Source organism: Hemiscyllium ocellatum, chromosome 15, assembly GCF_020745735.1.
Source record: "Hemiscyllium ocellatum isolate sHemOce1 chromosome 15, sHemOce1.pat.X.cur, whole genome shotgun sequence".
Classification (NCBI taxonomy): domain Eukaryota; kingdom Metazoa; phylum Chordata; class Chondrichthyes; order Orectolobiformes; family Hemiscylliidae; genus Hemiscyllium; species Hemiscyllium ocellatum.
The window spans coordinates 61,781,276-61,796,483 of NC_083415.1; the positions used below are offsets into that span (position 1 = coordinate 61,781,276).

The window sequence follows — 15,208 nt, forward strand, 5'->3', positions numbered from 1 at the left end:
AGCCTTTACCAGCCAGTTGAGTAAAAAGAACTAGATAAAGCAATAAGGTGAATATGGTTTGCTACCATGGTGTTTGTTATCATGATATTAGAGCCAAGGAGGAACCTAGACATGAGTGGTTATATGACAAGAGAGTATGAATTCCAAACAGTGCATTGCTGTAACAAAATTTATTTGCTAATATTTTCAAGGTGAAATGTTTTTCATATGATATATTATACACATTTTCTCCTATTTAGGTTGAGGAAAGTTTGGCAGAAGAGGAAATGCATCATAAAGAACTGTTACCTGACCATTTCGCATGGAACTGTGAGTTCAGTATGAGAACGAGATTGGAGGATTATTTATTGATTTTGTTTGACAGAAAATGCAATTCATTTCACAATCATCTGACTGAATGACATCTCCTTAGTTTCTTATATTCAGCAAGACTATTTTCCAGAGAACAACAAAGATTTAATTGGGAGGAAATATGGAAAACATTAAAGAAATTTAAAAGGAAATTGTCATTGTGAATAAGCATTTAGAATGGCTGTATACAGGGTGTAGATTTTAATTCAAATTAGTTTTCAGCGTGTTACTTTTCTGCCCATCAAATGCAGCAGAAAGTCACTGCAATGCCTCCTTCAAATGAACTGAGCCCACTTTCTACCAGGAATAGACTTAAGAGTATAACAAGTGGCTGCTGGCAGACAAAGATTAGATAATGCTTTGGTTGCTGATTGGCATCCAGCTGGGTGGCAGGAAGAGGTCCTGCCAGAGAATAAGGATGGATTTTAGGAACAAGGGGCACTGGTGTTTCTTGAGACGATCAAAAATTTTGGTTCCCACAATTTTATACTTAACATTAGTGCCTGTTGTCTCAGGGGACCAGTTGCAAACTTGCTGTAAAGTTGAGATACTTACTCTCTTTGGCTTGGTTATGTGTATAGGGCCCTATTGACATAGTTTGCTCAAGTGTGTGAGGCTGCCAAGTGACAATAAAATCTAAACTTGCTTTAATAAGCACTTCCTCCTTGTGCAGAATTCAATATTTAAATGTCAGATGTGGACAGGGTTTCAGCAGGTTAAAAAGTTCCTCTCTCTAACTGATCACCTGACCACTTTTCACACCTTCAATTTTGTACTGAGGTGAAGTGTGTTGAAATATATTAAGATACCACGGAATTCTCTGATGATAATTATGGGACACTTTTCTGAGTATTCTCCATATTCAAACAAGCACTATTCACATAGTTATATTGTTTCTTGGCTTAGGCAAAATCCAAATTAATAAATACATAAATAAAATTTTACACTCCTGACAATATTAGAGAGCATGCCAAAAGTACATTTATTTTTAGTATTAACCACCTACCCTTTTATACCTATCCCAAATAAAATTGAGCGGACATTGTATAATGGCAATTTTATTTCTGGCTGAAGATCATTCTTCAACCAACAGTAGCAACAAATCGGCATCACTAAGTCTTAAAGTCAATTTTGAAGTAGTTTTACACCATTATTGCATAGACCGTTTTAGCATCCGAACTGTGCATAGCCATGTCATGAATAACCAGCTAATTTGTTTTATGTGGTGTTAATTGAAGGACACTTAAGAAAACTCAGTTGCTCTTTTTAACTAATACGAAGGATTGCAGGGATAGGGTTGGGAGGGTGGGATACTCTTCAGAGGGACAGTGTGGACTCAGTGGGCTAAATGGCTTGTTCCCACACTGTAGGGATTCTATCATAAATGGAGTGCAATCTTGGGTTCATAAGTCACCTGAAAGATGGCACCTTTAATAATGGCATAACCTATAATTGCTCTGCAAACAATTACCTTAGATTATAGAACATAATCCTGATGAAGGGCTCCTGCCCGAAACATCGATTTTTTTTTGCTCTTCGGATGCTGCCTGACCTGCTGTGCATTTCCAGCACCACTCTAATCTTGACTCTAATCTCCAGCATCTGCAGTCCTCACGTTCACCTAGCAGTGTTGGCCATATGTCTATCCAATGACCATTTAAATGCCCTTAAAGTTGACATGTGCATACCATGCCCCTACTAATCTCTGAGTAACGAAACTACCTCTGACATCTGTCCTAAATCTATCACCCTCAATTTTAAAGCGATGTCCCCTCGTGCTAGCCATCGCCATCCAAGGAAAAAGGCTCTCACTGCCTGTCGGACGCCATCACACGTGTGGCCTCCACAGCGCCCGCGGCACCAAAGGCCGCCGCCGACCGTGACGTCACTTCCGCCCCCACCGACCTCGGAGCCCCCGCGATCGCCGCCCCTACAACTGCCCCGGTGACCACCACACACACAACCGCTTCCACGATCGCCGACGGACCCGCGACCCACGCGGCCACCGGGAATGACCACCACTCCTCCGTCGCCGCAACCATTTCCGCCCCTCCGGTTGCCGTCGACGCAGCCACTTCCGCCCCCACTGACATCACTAACCTGCAGGAGCACAAATCCTCAGGTTTCCCCGCCCCCACGCCGTCTTTCGTCACTACGCATAACCCCGCCCATAACCCCGCCCCCACGCCATCTCCCGTCGCTTCACGTAACCCCGCCCCCACGCTTATTTCCGTCACGACGCATGGCCCCGCCCCCACGTCGAGCAACGTCACCACGTCTAACTCCGCCCCTACTTCGATCTCTGTCCCCGCCCCTAACCCCGCCCCCAGCTCCAGCTCCAGCTCCAGTCCCACACCAGGTCCTAGCTCCCAGCCTTGCCGGATTTTCACCATCCCTCCAGATCTCCCCCTCTCTGAGGATGAAAGATCAGTCCTCAGCAGGGGCCTCACCTTCGTTCCCCTACGCCCTCGGATTAATGAGTTCAACACGCGGCGAGATATTGAACAATTCTTCCGCCGCCTTCGCCTCCGTGCCTACTTTCACAACCAAGACTCCCGCCCACCCTCTGACGACCCCTTCTCCCGCCTCCAACACACCCCATCCACCTGGACACCCCGTGCAGGCCTCCTACCCGCCCTCGACCTCTTTATAGCCAACTGCCGCCGTGACATCAACCGACTCAACCTGTCCACCCCTCTCACCCACTCCAACCTCTCACCCTCAGAACGTGCAGCCCTCCACTCCCTCCGCTCCAATCCCAACCTCACCATCAAACCCGCAGACAAGGGAGGCGCGGTGGTAGTTTGGCGCACTGACCTGTACACCGCTGAAGCCAAACGCCAGCTCGCGGACGCCTCCTCTTATCGCCACCTTGACCACGACCCCACCTCCCACCACCAAACCATCATCTCCCAGACCATCCAGGACCTCATCACCTCAGGGGATCTCCCATCCACCGCCTCCAACCTCATAGTCCCACAACCCCGCACCGCCCGTTTCTACCTCCTGCCCAAAATCCACAAACCTGAATGCCCCGGCCGACCCATTGTCTCAGCCTGCTCCTGCCCCACCGAACTCATCTCCCAATACCTCGACACGGTCCTGTCCCCTTTAGTCCAAGAACTCCCCACCTACGTTCGGGACACCACCCACGCCCTCCACCTCCTCCAGGATTTTCGCTTCCCCGGTCCCCAACGCCTTATTTTCACTATGGACATCCAGTCCCTGTACACCTCCATCCCCCATCACGAAGGACTCAAAGCCCTCCGCTTCTTCCTTTCCCGCCGCACCAACCAGTACCCTTCCACTGACACCCTCCTTCGACTGACTGAACTGGTCCTCACCCTGAATAACTTCTCTTTTCAATCCTCCCACTTCCTCCAAACTAAAGGAGTTGCCATGGGCACCCGCATGGGCCCCAGCTATGCCTGCCTCTTCGTAGGATATGTGGAACAGTCCATCTTCCGCAACTACACTGGCACCACCCCCCACCTTTTCCTCCGCTACATCGATGACTGTATCGGCGCTGCCTCGTGCTCCCACGAGGAGGTTGAACAGTTCATCAACTTTACTAACACCTTCCATCCCGACCTGAAATTCACCTGGACTGTCTCAGACTCCTCCCTCCCCTTCCTAGACCTTTCCATTTCTATCTCGGGCGACCGACTCAACACAGACATCTATTATAAACCGACTGACTCCCACAGCTACCTGGACTACACCTCCTCCCACCCTGCCCCCTGTAAAAACGCCATCCCATATTCCCAATTCCTTCGTCTCCGCCGCATCTGCTCCCAGGAGGACCAATTCCAACACCGCACAGCCCAGATGGCCTCCTTCTTCAAGGACCGCAGATTCCCCCCAGACGTGATCAACGATGCCCTCCACCGCATCTCCTCCACTTCCCGCTCCTCCGCCCTTGAGCCCCGCTCCTCCAACCGCCACCAAGACAGAACCCCACTGGTTCTCACCTACCACCCCACCAACCTACGCATACAACGTATTATCCGCCGCCATTTCCGCCACCTCCAAACGGACCCCACCACCAAGGATATATTTCCCTCCCCTCCCCTATCAGCGTTCCGCAAGGACCACTCCCTTCGTGACTCCCTCGTCAGATCCACACCCCCCACCAACCCAACCTCCACCCCCGGCACCTTCCCCTGCAACCGCAGGAAATGTAAAACTTGCGCCCACACCTCCACACTCACTTCCCTCCAAGGCCCCAAGGGATCCTTCCATATCCGCCACAAGTTCACCTGTACCTCCACACACATCATCTATTGCATCCGCTGCACCCGATGTGGCCTCCTCTATATTGGTGAGACAGGCCGCTTACTTGCGGAACGCTTCAGAGAACACCTCTGGGCCGCCCGAACCAACCAACCCAATCACCCCGTGGCTCAACACTTTAACTCCCCCTCCCACTCCACCGAGGACATGCAGGTCCTTGGACTCCTCCACCGGCAGAACACAACTACACGACGGCTGGAGGAGGAGCGCCTCATCTTCCGCCTGGGAACCCTCCAACCACAAGGTATGAATTCAGATTTCTCCAGCTTCCTCATTTCCCCTCCCCCCACCTTGTCTCAGTCGGTTCCCTCAACTCAGCACCGCCCTCCTAACCTGCAATCCTCTTCCTGACCTCTCCGCCCCCACCCCACACCGGCCTATCACCCTCACCTTGACCTCCTTCCACCTATCCCACCTCCATCGCCCCTCCCCCTAGTCCCTCCTCCCTACCTTTTATCTCAGCCTGCTTGGCTCTCTCTCTCTTATTCCTGATGAAGGGCTTATGCTCGAAACTTCGAATTCTCTATTCCTGAGATGCTGCCTAACCTGCTGTGCTTTGACCAGCAACACATTTGCAGCCTATCTAACAGTCTGATTATCTTATATGTCTCAATTAAGTCCCCTCTCAACCTTGTTCTCTCTAACGAAAACAGCCTCAAGTCCTCAGACTTTCCTTGTAAGTCCTTCCTTCCATACCAGGCAACATCCTAGTAAATCTCCTCTGAACCCTTTCCAAAGCTTCCACATCTTTCCTGTAATGCGGTGACCAGAACCGTACGCAATATACCAAATGTGGCCGTACCAGAGTTTTGTACAGCTGCAGTATGATCTCATGGTTCCGAATCTCAATTCTTCCATCAATAAAAGCTAACACACCATATACCTTAACAACCCTGTCAACTTGGGTGGCAACTTTCAAGAATCTATATACCTGGATACTGAGCTCTCTCTGCTCTTACCATAAGCCCAGTGCTCTTTATTCCTCTTGCTCCTTCCAAAGTGAATCACCTCACACTTTTTCGCGTTAAACTCCATTTGCCACCTCTCAGCCCAGTTCTGCATCTTGTCTACGTCTCTCAGTAACATCCTTCGTCACTATCCACAACTCTACCGGCCTTAGTGTCATCTTCAAATTTACTAAACCATCCTTCTATGCCCTCATCCATGTCACTTATAAAAATGACAAACAACAGTGGACTCAAAACAGATCCTTGTGGTACCCCACTAGTAACTGAACTCCAGAATGAACATCTCCCACCAACCACTACCCTCTGTCTTCTTTCAGCTGGCCAATTTCTGATCCAAACCATTAAGTCACCCTCAATCCCATGCCTCTGTAATTTAGAATAGATTAGATTTCCTACAGTGTGGAAACAGACCCTTTGGCTCAACAACTCCACACCGACCCTCCGAAGAGTAACCCACCCAGACCTGCTTCCCACTGACTAATACACCTAACACTATGGGCAATTTAGCATGGCCAATTCACTTGACCAGAACATCTTTGGATTATGGGAGGAAACCGGAGCACCTGGAGGAAACCCACGCAGACACCGGGAGAATGTGCAAATTCCACACAGACAGTCACCCGAGTCTGGAATCGAACCTTGGACCCTGGTGCTGTGAGATAGCAGTGCTAATCACTGAGCCACTGTGCCACCCAGCATCCTACCGTGCAATAGCCTATCGTGGGGAAGCTTATCAAACACCTTATTGAAATTCATATACTCCACATCAACTGCTTTACCCTCATCCAACTGTTTGATCACCTTCTCAAAAAACTCAAAGATTTGTGAGGCACGACCTACCCTTAACAAAATTGTGTTGATTATCCCTAATCAAGTTATTATTTTCTAGATGATTATAAATCCTAACTCTTATAACCCTTTCCAGCACTTCACCCACAACCGAAGTAAGGCTCACAGGTCTATAATGTTCAGAGTTGTCTCTACTCCCCTTCTTGAACAAGGGAACAGCATTTGCAATCCTCCAGTCTTCTGGCACTATTCTTGTAGACAATGGCGATATAAAGATTAAAGCCCAAGGCTTGGCAATCTCCTTCCTGGCTTCCCAGAGAATCCAGGGATAAATCCCATCCAGCTCAAAACCTGTAGTGGAGTTTGAATTGTCAGACTCCAAGCCAATGCTGACACTTGAATGGAAACAACCATTTTCTTGAGAATTAAAATATTCTATATTTAAAAATTCCATATTTGACTTGCAGACAGTAGGCCAGAGCTAAATATATTATGATAAATTTGGTTAATACCTTAATATTACTTTAGACAATTGTATGACAGGCTTGCTTTAATGGCTGTGCTTTTTCCACTTAAATGTGGAGTGCAGAATAGCCAAATCTGATTTCATGTTACACATGTATGTTTCCATTGAAAGACCTTGAGCAGCAATCCGTATTGGCAGGTTGCGAGATTTTATTTTCCTTTCCACAGTCCTCAGATCAGTCTTTGTGCCAAACACTCATTAGTTATTTTAATAACCTGCTCAGATGTGCAATGACACATCTCCAGGGCAGGTGGGACTTCAACATAGGCCTTCTAGTTCAGAGGAGGGATACTATCATTGCCCGGTACTCCCTAAGCAGTTCGAGGGCTAGAATTGAGATGTTCCTTCCCTAATGGATACTTACAGTGTTGCTGAACTAAGGGTAAGAGTGCATTGGGAATATTCTTATTGAGAAGTATTTGCCGACTGAGATATTAAGATACATCAGATATAATATTATATTATTGGATTTGATTGTCTTCTAAGTTATGTCTTGTCAGTTAAATTGTAGAATGTGTCATGTTAAAATCTTTTAATTTATTTCTGTTTCATCCAGCCCAACCGACAGCCAGCAAAGCTCAACCTGCTGACCTGCCAAGTGAAACCCAGTTTGGAAGATAAGAAGTGCTTTGACCTTATTTCACGTATGAACTATCATTTTGATTTTCCTTTCCCTGTTTTAGTATGGTAATTATTCATTACTTTATGATTTATGTTGATTAATGCAATGTATTTGTGACCAGAGTTTGTCTCTTTTTGCCTTTTAGTAGTCAGATGTTGCAATATAGATACAGTTATCAGAGACAGTCGTCCATGTTATTTGCAACATTTGTATTTCTTTATTGTACTGTTGTGGGAACCCCAACACTCAGCCAGCTCAGTCAGTATGGTACCACCAATGATTCATCCACTGAGGGATGTGCAGTATATGGTAATCAACAGGAGGTCTCTTTGTCCATGTTTGATCTGATGCCATGTGACTTCATGGAGTTGGAGTCACTGTTGATGACACATAGGGCAACTACCTCCTCACTGTGCTACCAGCTTGTGATGATAATGGTGGTGTTTCGGACATAGTCATTCTCTCAGAACCATATATTAGGAAAATGTCAAGCTTTTACTTGACTGATCAGTAGGGCTGCTTTCCTAATTTTGGTACAAAGCCTGAGATGTTTGTAGGGAGGAGTTTGTGAAGTCGACAGGGCTGAGCTTTCTATTGCCATTTTCTCTGCCTCGGTCATTGCTCGGTTGTCCGTATAGTTTCCTTCCTTTTATCAGACTTTGTAGAGATTAAACACAACTGAATGGCTTGCAAAACCAGCTCAGGAAGCTTTTAAGAGTCAACCACCTTCCTATGGATCTGGACTTGCACAGCAACCAGAACCAATGATCAGCCAGACCACATGGCAGATTTTTCCTTCCCTAATGGATACTTACAGCAATCTACATTTGTTTGGATCATCACCACTAGACAAGCTGTTAATACCAGACTTAGTAGTTGAATTAAAATTTCATTATCTGGTGTCTGGGGATCCGGATATGTGGATTACCATGCCATACAAATTCTCATAATATGCACACCAGCAACTTTGATTACACACCCAGAATGCAGGTTATGTAATTTTCCATCCATTTTAATTTTGAGAGAAAATCAGGTAGACCACAAAACAAGAATATTAAACTTTACTTTTAGTGCATATGCTTGTGAAACTCAGCCCTGATTATGCTAATTCAGAAACTACCTCACAAGTTGTGAAGTTTTTCTCTTTCTGAAAGAGAACCTCAAGTGAAAATAATTAATGGATATTTGTGACATAATTTGAATTCCACAGTGAGGCAACTATTTAAATTAGTAAAGCTTGGATTATGGATTTTCTAACAAGTATTGAGTTCCCAATACCTAGTAAATAGTGATTCACTACGTAAATGAGCTTTAAACCCATTTGTGCAGAGATCAATGCTTGTTGAACCTGAATTAAATAATTTTCAGTTTATGCCTGCAAACTCAAATTCATATTCAGATAGTGCCCTGAGATTGTTGCTTTATATCTTTCAGTTAATCTAATTTAATGTTATTTTGTGTTTTGCTTTTAGATAACCGCACATATCATTTCCTTGCAGATGATGAGCAGGATTGCATGGCGTAAGTAGAGAGTTATCCAGTTGTGGATTGTTGTATGTAGCTAATAGATTGCAGAAAGTGTTATGAAGCCATAGCTCCATAGAATGAGATGATGTCATAATTGACAGATCCAAGTTTGGATTAGTACAGTTACATACATTTGACTGTACATTATTGATGTGAATGTAAACTGTTCATAAATTATTAAACATCAGTATATGCATTGATTTCATATCTATGAACATGTTCTAAAAAGCTTTATTCCATTTAAGGTAAAGGAAGCCTCCTGCTAATTACTATACATTACACTTCCCTTAATGGATGAATCAGTTTTTTTCCAAGTTGAACACCAGCTGGAGGATACATTGCGGGAGGCAAGGGCACAGAATATACTGGGTGGCTGATGTCAGTTTCATCACCAAGAATCACTCTGTAGTCTCACTACTGATGGAGCTGGCCCAGTCCTCATGAACATAGCTGCCAGGCTTGGCCTATGACCAGATGATAAGGGAACTGATGAGGTTTAAAAAAAATTTGACCTTGGCCTCACCAGTCAACCTGTACCAAATGCATCTGTCCATGAAAGTATTGGTTGGAATAGCCCCCACACAGTACTTGTGGAGACAAAGTAATAGATGTTGAACAAATCTAGCAACTCGAGACTAGCTAGGCATCCATGCTATTGACTATCAGCAGCAGGAGAACTGTATTCAGCCATAATCTGTAACAGCAACATATCCCTATTCTATTATTCCTATCTGTTTTCTTACATTTAATGTAATATTTATTTAGGCCATATGTAGAAAACCTCGTTAACAAATCTGTGAATGTATGGCAATATTGCATTGTTTATATTAATCACCGATCAGTTCGAAGGGATTTTATACATTTGTCCTGTCATCCCTAATTTTTTCATGTCAATAAGCCTAAGTCCCACAGTAGTTATTTCCAAGTAAACTTTGCCCTGCTTTCTTCTTTCACCAGTCACATTTCTGTTTTGTTTAGCTGTTGAAGAGAGGCGAATACTGATTCAGCTCAGCAAAACAGACTATGCCTTGGCTAATCCAAGTCACCCTCCCTGGTTTAAAAGGCAAACAATATTTGTTATTTAACTATCAATGAGAGGGGAAAGATATAAAAGAGCTCCATGGGGCAACATTTTCACATAGAGGGTGGTGTGTATATGGAATGAGCTACGAAAGGAAGTGGTGGAGACTAGTGCAATTACAACATTTAAAAGACATTTAAATCGGTCTATGAATAGGAAGGCTTTGGAAGGATATGGGCAGGGTGCTGGCAGGTGGGACTAGATTGGGTTGGGATATCTGGTCTGCATGGATGAGTTGGACCAAAGGGTCTGATTCTGTGCTGTACGTCTCTGACTCTGTAACTGCTGCATCCTCCTATTGGCAATGCCTGCACCAATCAGAGCATTGTTCCTCATATATTGGTAATTGTTACAAATTACCCTAATGACTGCAAGATGAAAAGCTTTGACAAAATGTGTACATTTTACAGCAATGGTTAGTGTATGTGTAAAGTCAATAGAAGAAATATCAGAATGAATGTGTAATAGTCAGCTACTATACATGCTTTTGAGTTTTCAACCCCCCAGTTGGGTAGCTGGCTATGTTACCTATTGCCATCTGTCAGAAGCTAACTGAAATTAGGGGATATTACATGCCCCCTCTGTGTGTCTTTTGTGCAGATAGAGCAGCATGTCATTTGGGCCGGTGGCTAGCCAGTCTCCCAATTCCCAACCAGTTGCCAACAGCACCAGCATCTAGCCCCCAGATCTCAGTGAATGTGGCCTCCTGGATTAGCCTGCCTACAGTCACAGGACGCTTACAACACAGCTGTTGCACTGCTGGGATTGTTAGATCTACCAGCTAAGTGAAATTTCATCCCAGTGAGGGTATGAAATTCCATGAGGAGTTTAAGCTGAACCCAGCACTTTTTGCCTTTAGAATGTGCTTCTAATTGGCCATTTGGCCGGCCAGTGACTTTTCTTTTGAAGGGGTAGGGATGAGCAGTTTCTCCTATCCCTAAATAATTTTATATCCACAACATCTTCAATTCTTTCATCATCTCCAATTTGGTATGCCTTTCAAATTTTTGACATTTTTGTCAATTGCTTGTAAAGATTTTCACATAAAGAATACCCAACAATAACCAGTTATTTTCCCTCTTGCATTAAGATGTTCAGCTGTCTGATGCTCCTGCTCCTTTTTGTGCTCAAATGATCATGCATTCTGTTATAACCAGAACTTTTGCATCTTCTGTGTATGAAGAAATACAGAGAAAAGTTTAAGAAAAGCTAGGAAATAACTTATTGACCTCACAAGGATTTAGAAAAACATCAAAAGTCCATTTATCTTAATGGATCTCTTCTCAGTATGCATCCATTTCACCTGTGGGGGCACCATTTAGGATTATAGACCGATCATGAGACTTCAAATGATCTCAATCTGCATATTGAAAAAGCGCTTCAGTTCTGCCAAAGTTTTAAGCTCTCAGACAGGCATCAATATTGGTGCGGGTAAGTTCCATGGGCCCTTATTATTGTCTTCACACTCATTCTATCAAGTAGCAGGGTTAAAAATTATCACTCATAATGTCATTGGAGGGCCAGACAAAATGAAAGATCTTAATTTTCAATCAAATAATTAATGTTCTATCTTTAGATCTGTAGCTTTATATCTTACAATTTATCATGTAGTATTGCATTTTCTGTACATTACTGTTTTCTGGACATCGGGATCGGGATAGCAATATCTATGTCTTTGTTGACAATTTAGTAGCTAGGTAAATAGTTCATGGTGCCAGTATATTAGTGGTATGTGTTTAATGTTTGACTCTTGTTATTATGTGAAGGTGGATCTCAGTTCTAACCAACTGCAAGCAAGAAGCGCTAAATGTGGCTTTCCACCACAGTGGTGCAGAAAACAGTATTGAAGATCTGACTAAAGCCATCATTGAAGATGTCCAACATATGCCAGGGAATAACGAGTGCTGTGACTGTGGGGCAGCAGGTGAGAAAATTACTGCTGAAGAAGCAATGGAGATATTAATGTACTGATTTATGTTTCTCAAAAGGATTTCAGAAATTTAAATTAAAATTATTATATTGCTGCTGCAAAGATTTCCTCTGAAATTTTGATTTAAATGCAAAGCAAACATTCTATTAATTTTGATCTGTACCGAACTGAGAAGCAACGCTAAAAGATATTACCAGTAAGCACATGTAAATTGGGAAGAAAGAAAAGGAAGAGATAAGGGAAAGATACAAGAGAAGAACTAGAATGGCCTATTAAGTGTGTAATTGCAGGACAGCTAAAGGTTAAATGGGAAAAATTATATTAATATCGGATAATGAGAGAAATTAAAGCTATTTACAAGGCACTAGACGTATTACCTTTTTTTTCCCAAAGGATATATTTCCTCTTGGTTATCTTTTACACCATCCCTAATATCAGCATTGATTTCTCCTGGGCTTCCTGCAAGAATCGCAATGGGAATATGCCCCGAAGATCACCACACAAAGCCATTGTATACTATCCCACTGGTTCATCCAGTCATGCAAACAGTAATATAACTTGGTGTAGTTTGTGTTACAACTCTTGTGAATGTATTTACCTGGAAGAAGCAGAAAAGATTTGGCATACTTCGAAGAAAACAAATCTGAACAAATGAGTTGCATATTGAGAATTGTCAAATAATAGGATTCAATTAAATAAAAGTAAATTATAGGAGCAAGAAAAAAAAAATTAGTTGAGTTTTCTTCTTTCTCAGGGCTATTTTAGAGCATTGCTGATGTGAATGCATGCTGACCCCTGATCTGTACAGTGCACTGGGATTCATATTGAATCATTTTGAGTTGTTTGTGTAATATGAGAATTAGGTGCTTATAATTCTCACATTTTTCTGCAGGCCCAACTTGGCTTTCTACAAATCTTGGAATATTAATATGTATAGAATGTTCTGGAATTCACCGAGAGATGGGCGTGCATTATTCCCGGATACAGTCCCTCTCACTAGACAAGCTTGGGACCTCTGAACTCTTGGTGAGACTCTTTCTAGTTTTATTTTAGTAATTTTAATGCACCGTTTATAAGTATATATCGCTAAATGTAAATAGTATTCTACCGATCAATTACTATGACCCCAGAATTTAAAGGGAGAATGCAGGGAGAGGAGGTATAACAGACCACCCGAAGTACTGGTTCCCACAGTCCTTGTCAACTTAACAAGTATTGTAACTGCACAGCTTCAGTGTTGCTAGGTCAAAATCCTGGAATTCTCTCTCTAAAGTTATTATGGATCTACTACAGCGCATGGACTACAGTAGTTCAAGAAGGCAGTGCAGTAAAACAACTCCACAGAGGCCGTTGCCAAGTCCCCTTTTATTTACACATGCTCAGCCCTTGACTATAGTACTGCCTCATTCAAAGTCAGGCACCAGAGTATCCGTATCTCTGATCTTATTTTATCTCTCACTCTTTTTATATATCTGGTAGGCGAAAGTGAGGACTGCAGATGCTGGAAATCAGAGTCAAGGTTAATCTTTTTATATATCAGCCAGGGGTCCCTGATTGGACCAGTTTAATAACGGCAATCAGGGACCTTATATTCTATGATGTCCAGCTGGCTGACCTCATTACAATTACTGCAATCACTACCTTCTCAAAGGCAACTAGGGAGATGCAATAAATGCTGACCAGCTAGCAATGCCCATGTTCCGCACATAAATAAAGAAAGGTTCCTTTTAAAACCTGAAGTGGCCACGTTGGAGGCAAGTTAGCACCAGATTTTCTATTTTCAAAACTTTAACAATCTCTCTTACATCTACACATTTCTTGAGGGTTAAAATTGAAATAACTCCACAGAGGCCGGTATCCCATTACCAAGTCACCCTTTATTTACATGTGTGTAATACTTAACACTGGTACGACTTCCTCAGTGCCAGATCTCCGAGTGAACTGAACCTCTGACACTCCTCCTGTTTATATCTATCAGCCAGGGCACCCTGATTGGACCAGATTAACAGCCCCAATCAGGGAACTCGTATTCTATGAGGTCCATCTAGCTGACCTTGTGACAATCACTACAAATGACATCCTTATCCCAAATGTTATAAGATCAGATATAAATGTACATGCATTGGTGGTTCAGCAAACAAAATGTTACTTGTTCCTAAATGAAATGCAGTCAGCTATAAAAGTGGATGATCAAGATTTTTGCATTTTATCCAACATAATGCAGTGCTAATATTCTTATATTTTTGCTGACTACTCTGGACCTAGGAACATTTTGGGTTCATTTTTTTTTGTCTATTGTATTTGGAATTTTATCCCTTCCAGGATATAATTTCAGAGAAATTTAATGCATTTCCATGATATTCCCCATTCTGATAACTTCCAATCCTTAAAGGGCTTTCAGGGCCAATCAAATCTAAATGTTGAGCTAATGTGAATCTTCTTTAGCATGATCTCCCTGGTTCCCAGTATGTTGAAAAAGGAATCCGATTTGGGGTAGAGATTTCAGTTTAACATGTTGCATTACAGAATAATAGGATGCAAACTGAACTACGGAATTGCGTACACCGTGACATTAGATGGAAAATTTAAGAATTGCCTTTGTTTATGCAACACGCGATCACATCTTTGAAATGATTTAAGGCGTTTAATTGAATTTTTCTACTTAAGCAATTGTCTACACATTGCCATGTTTTTCTTCAGTTGCTGTTGTAGAATAGTTTGAATGAGCTGAAGCTTACAAAGTATAAAGGATAGAATGTTGGCCATGAGACTATTAAAATTGTCAATTTTTGGGTGGCATCTAAGGCATGATTACTATTTCAGCAGTAAATGTGTTGAGATAGGGGTAAAGGCAGGTGACACCACAGAGGTGAAGTTGGACATCAGAGATAGAGGGATTAAGAGGTCAGAAGCTGAGTTCATTGCTAAATAGGACATCATAGTTCCTAACTATTTTAGTTTAATGGCAGTTGTGAGGAACAATACTTCAGTTGATGTGAATAATAATTAATATTCAAAATACTTTGTGATCCTAAGGTCTTATCAAAGTGTACCTTAAAAGTATGTGTCTGGACTTTTCTTTTCCCCCAAATGATAAGTGTTCCCTGACAGCTTAAAATAG

General features: G+C 42.9%; 1 protein-coding gene across 4 annotated transcripts in view; it reads left to right on the forward strand.

Annotated features, from left to right (window-relative positions):
• Nucleotides 1-15,208, forward strand: part of unm_sa1614 (un-named sa1614) — a 273,238-nt gene that overhangs the window by 195,258 nt on the left and 62,772 nt on the right. For all 4 annotated transcript variants that reach the window (XM_060836540.1, XM_060836537.1, XM_060836539.1 and 1 more), the window contains 5 exons: nucleotides 240-309; nucleotides 7,484-7,571; nucleotides 9,022-9,070; nucleotides 11,924-12,081; nucleotides 12,980-13,113. In XM_060836540.1, coding sequence (XP_060692523.1) covers nucleotides 240-309; nucleotides 7,484-7,571; nucleotides 9,022-9,070; nucleotides 11,924-12,081; nucleotides 12,980-13,113 — 499 coding nt within the window. The remainder of the gene's footprint in view (nucleotides 1-239; nucleotides 310-7,483; nucleotides 7,572-9,021; nucleotides 9,071-11,923; nucleotides 12,082-12,979; nucleotides 13,114-15,208) is intronic.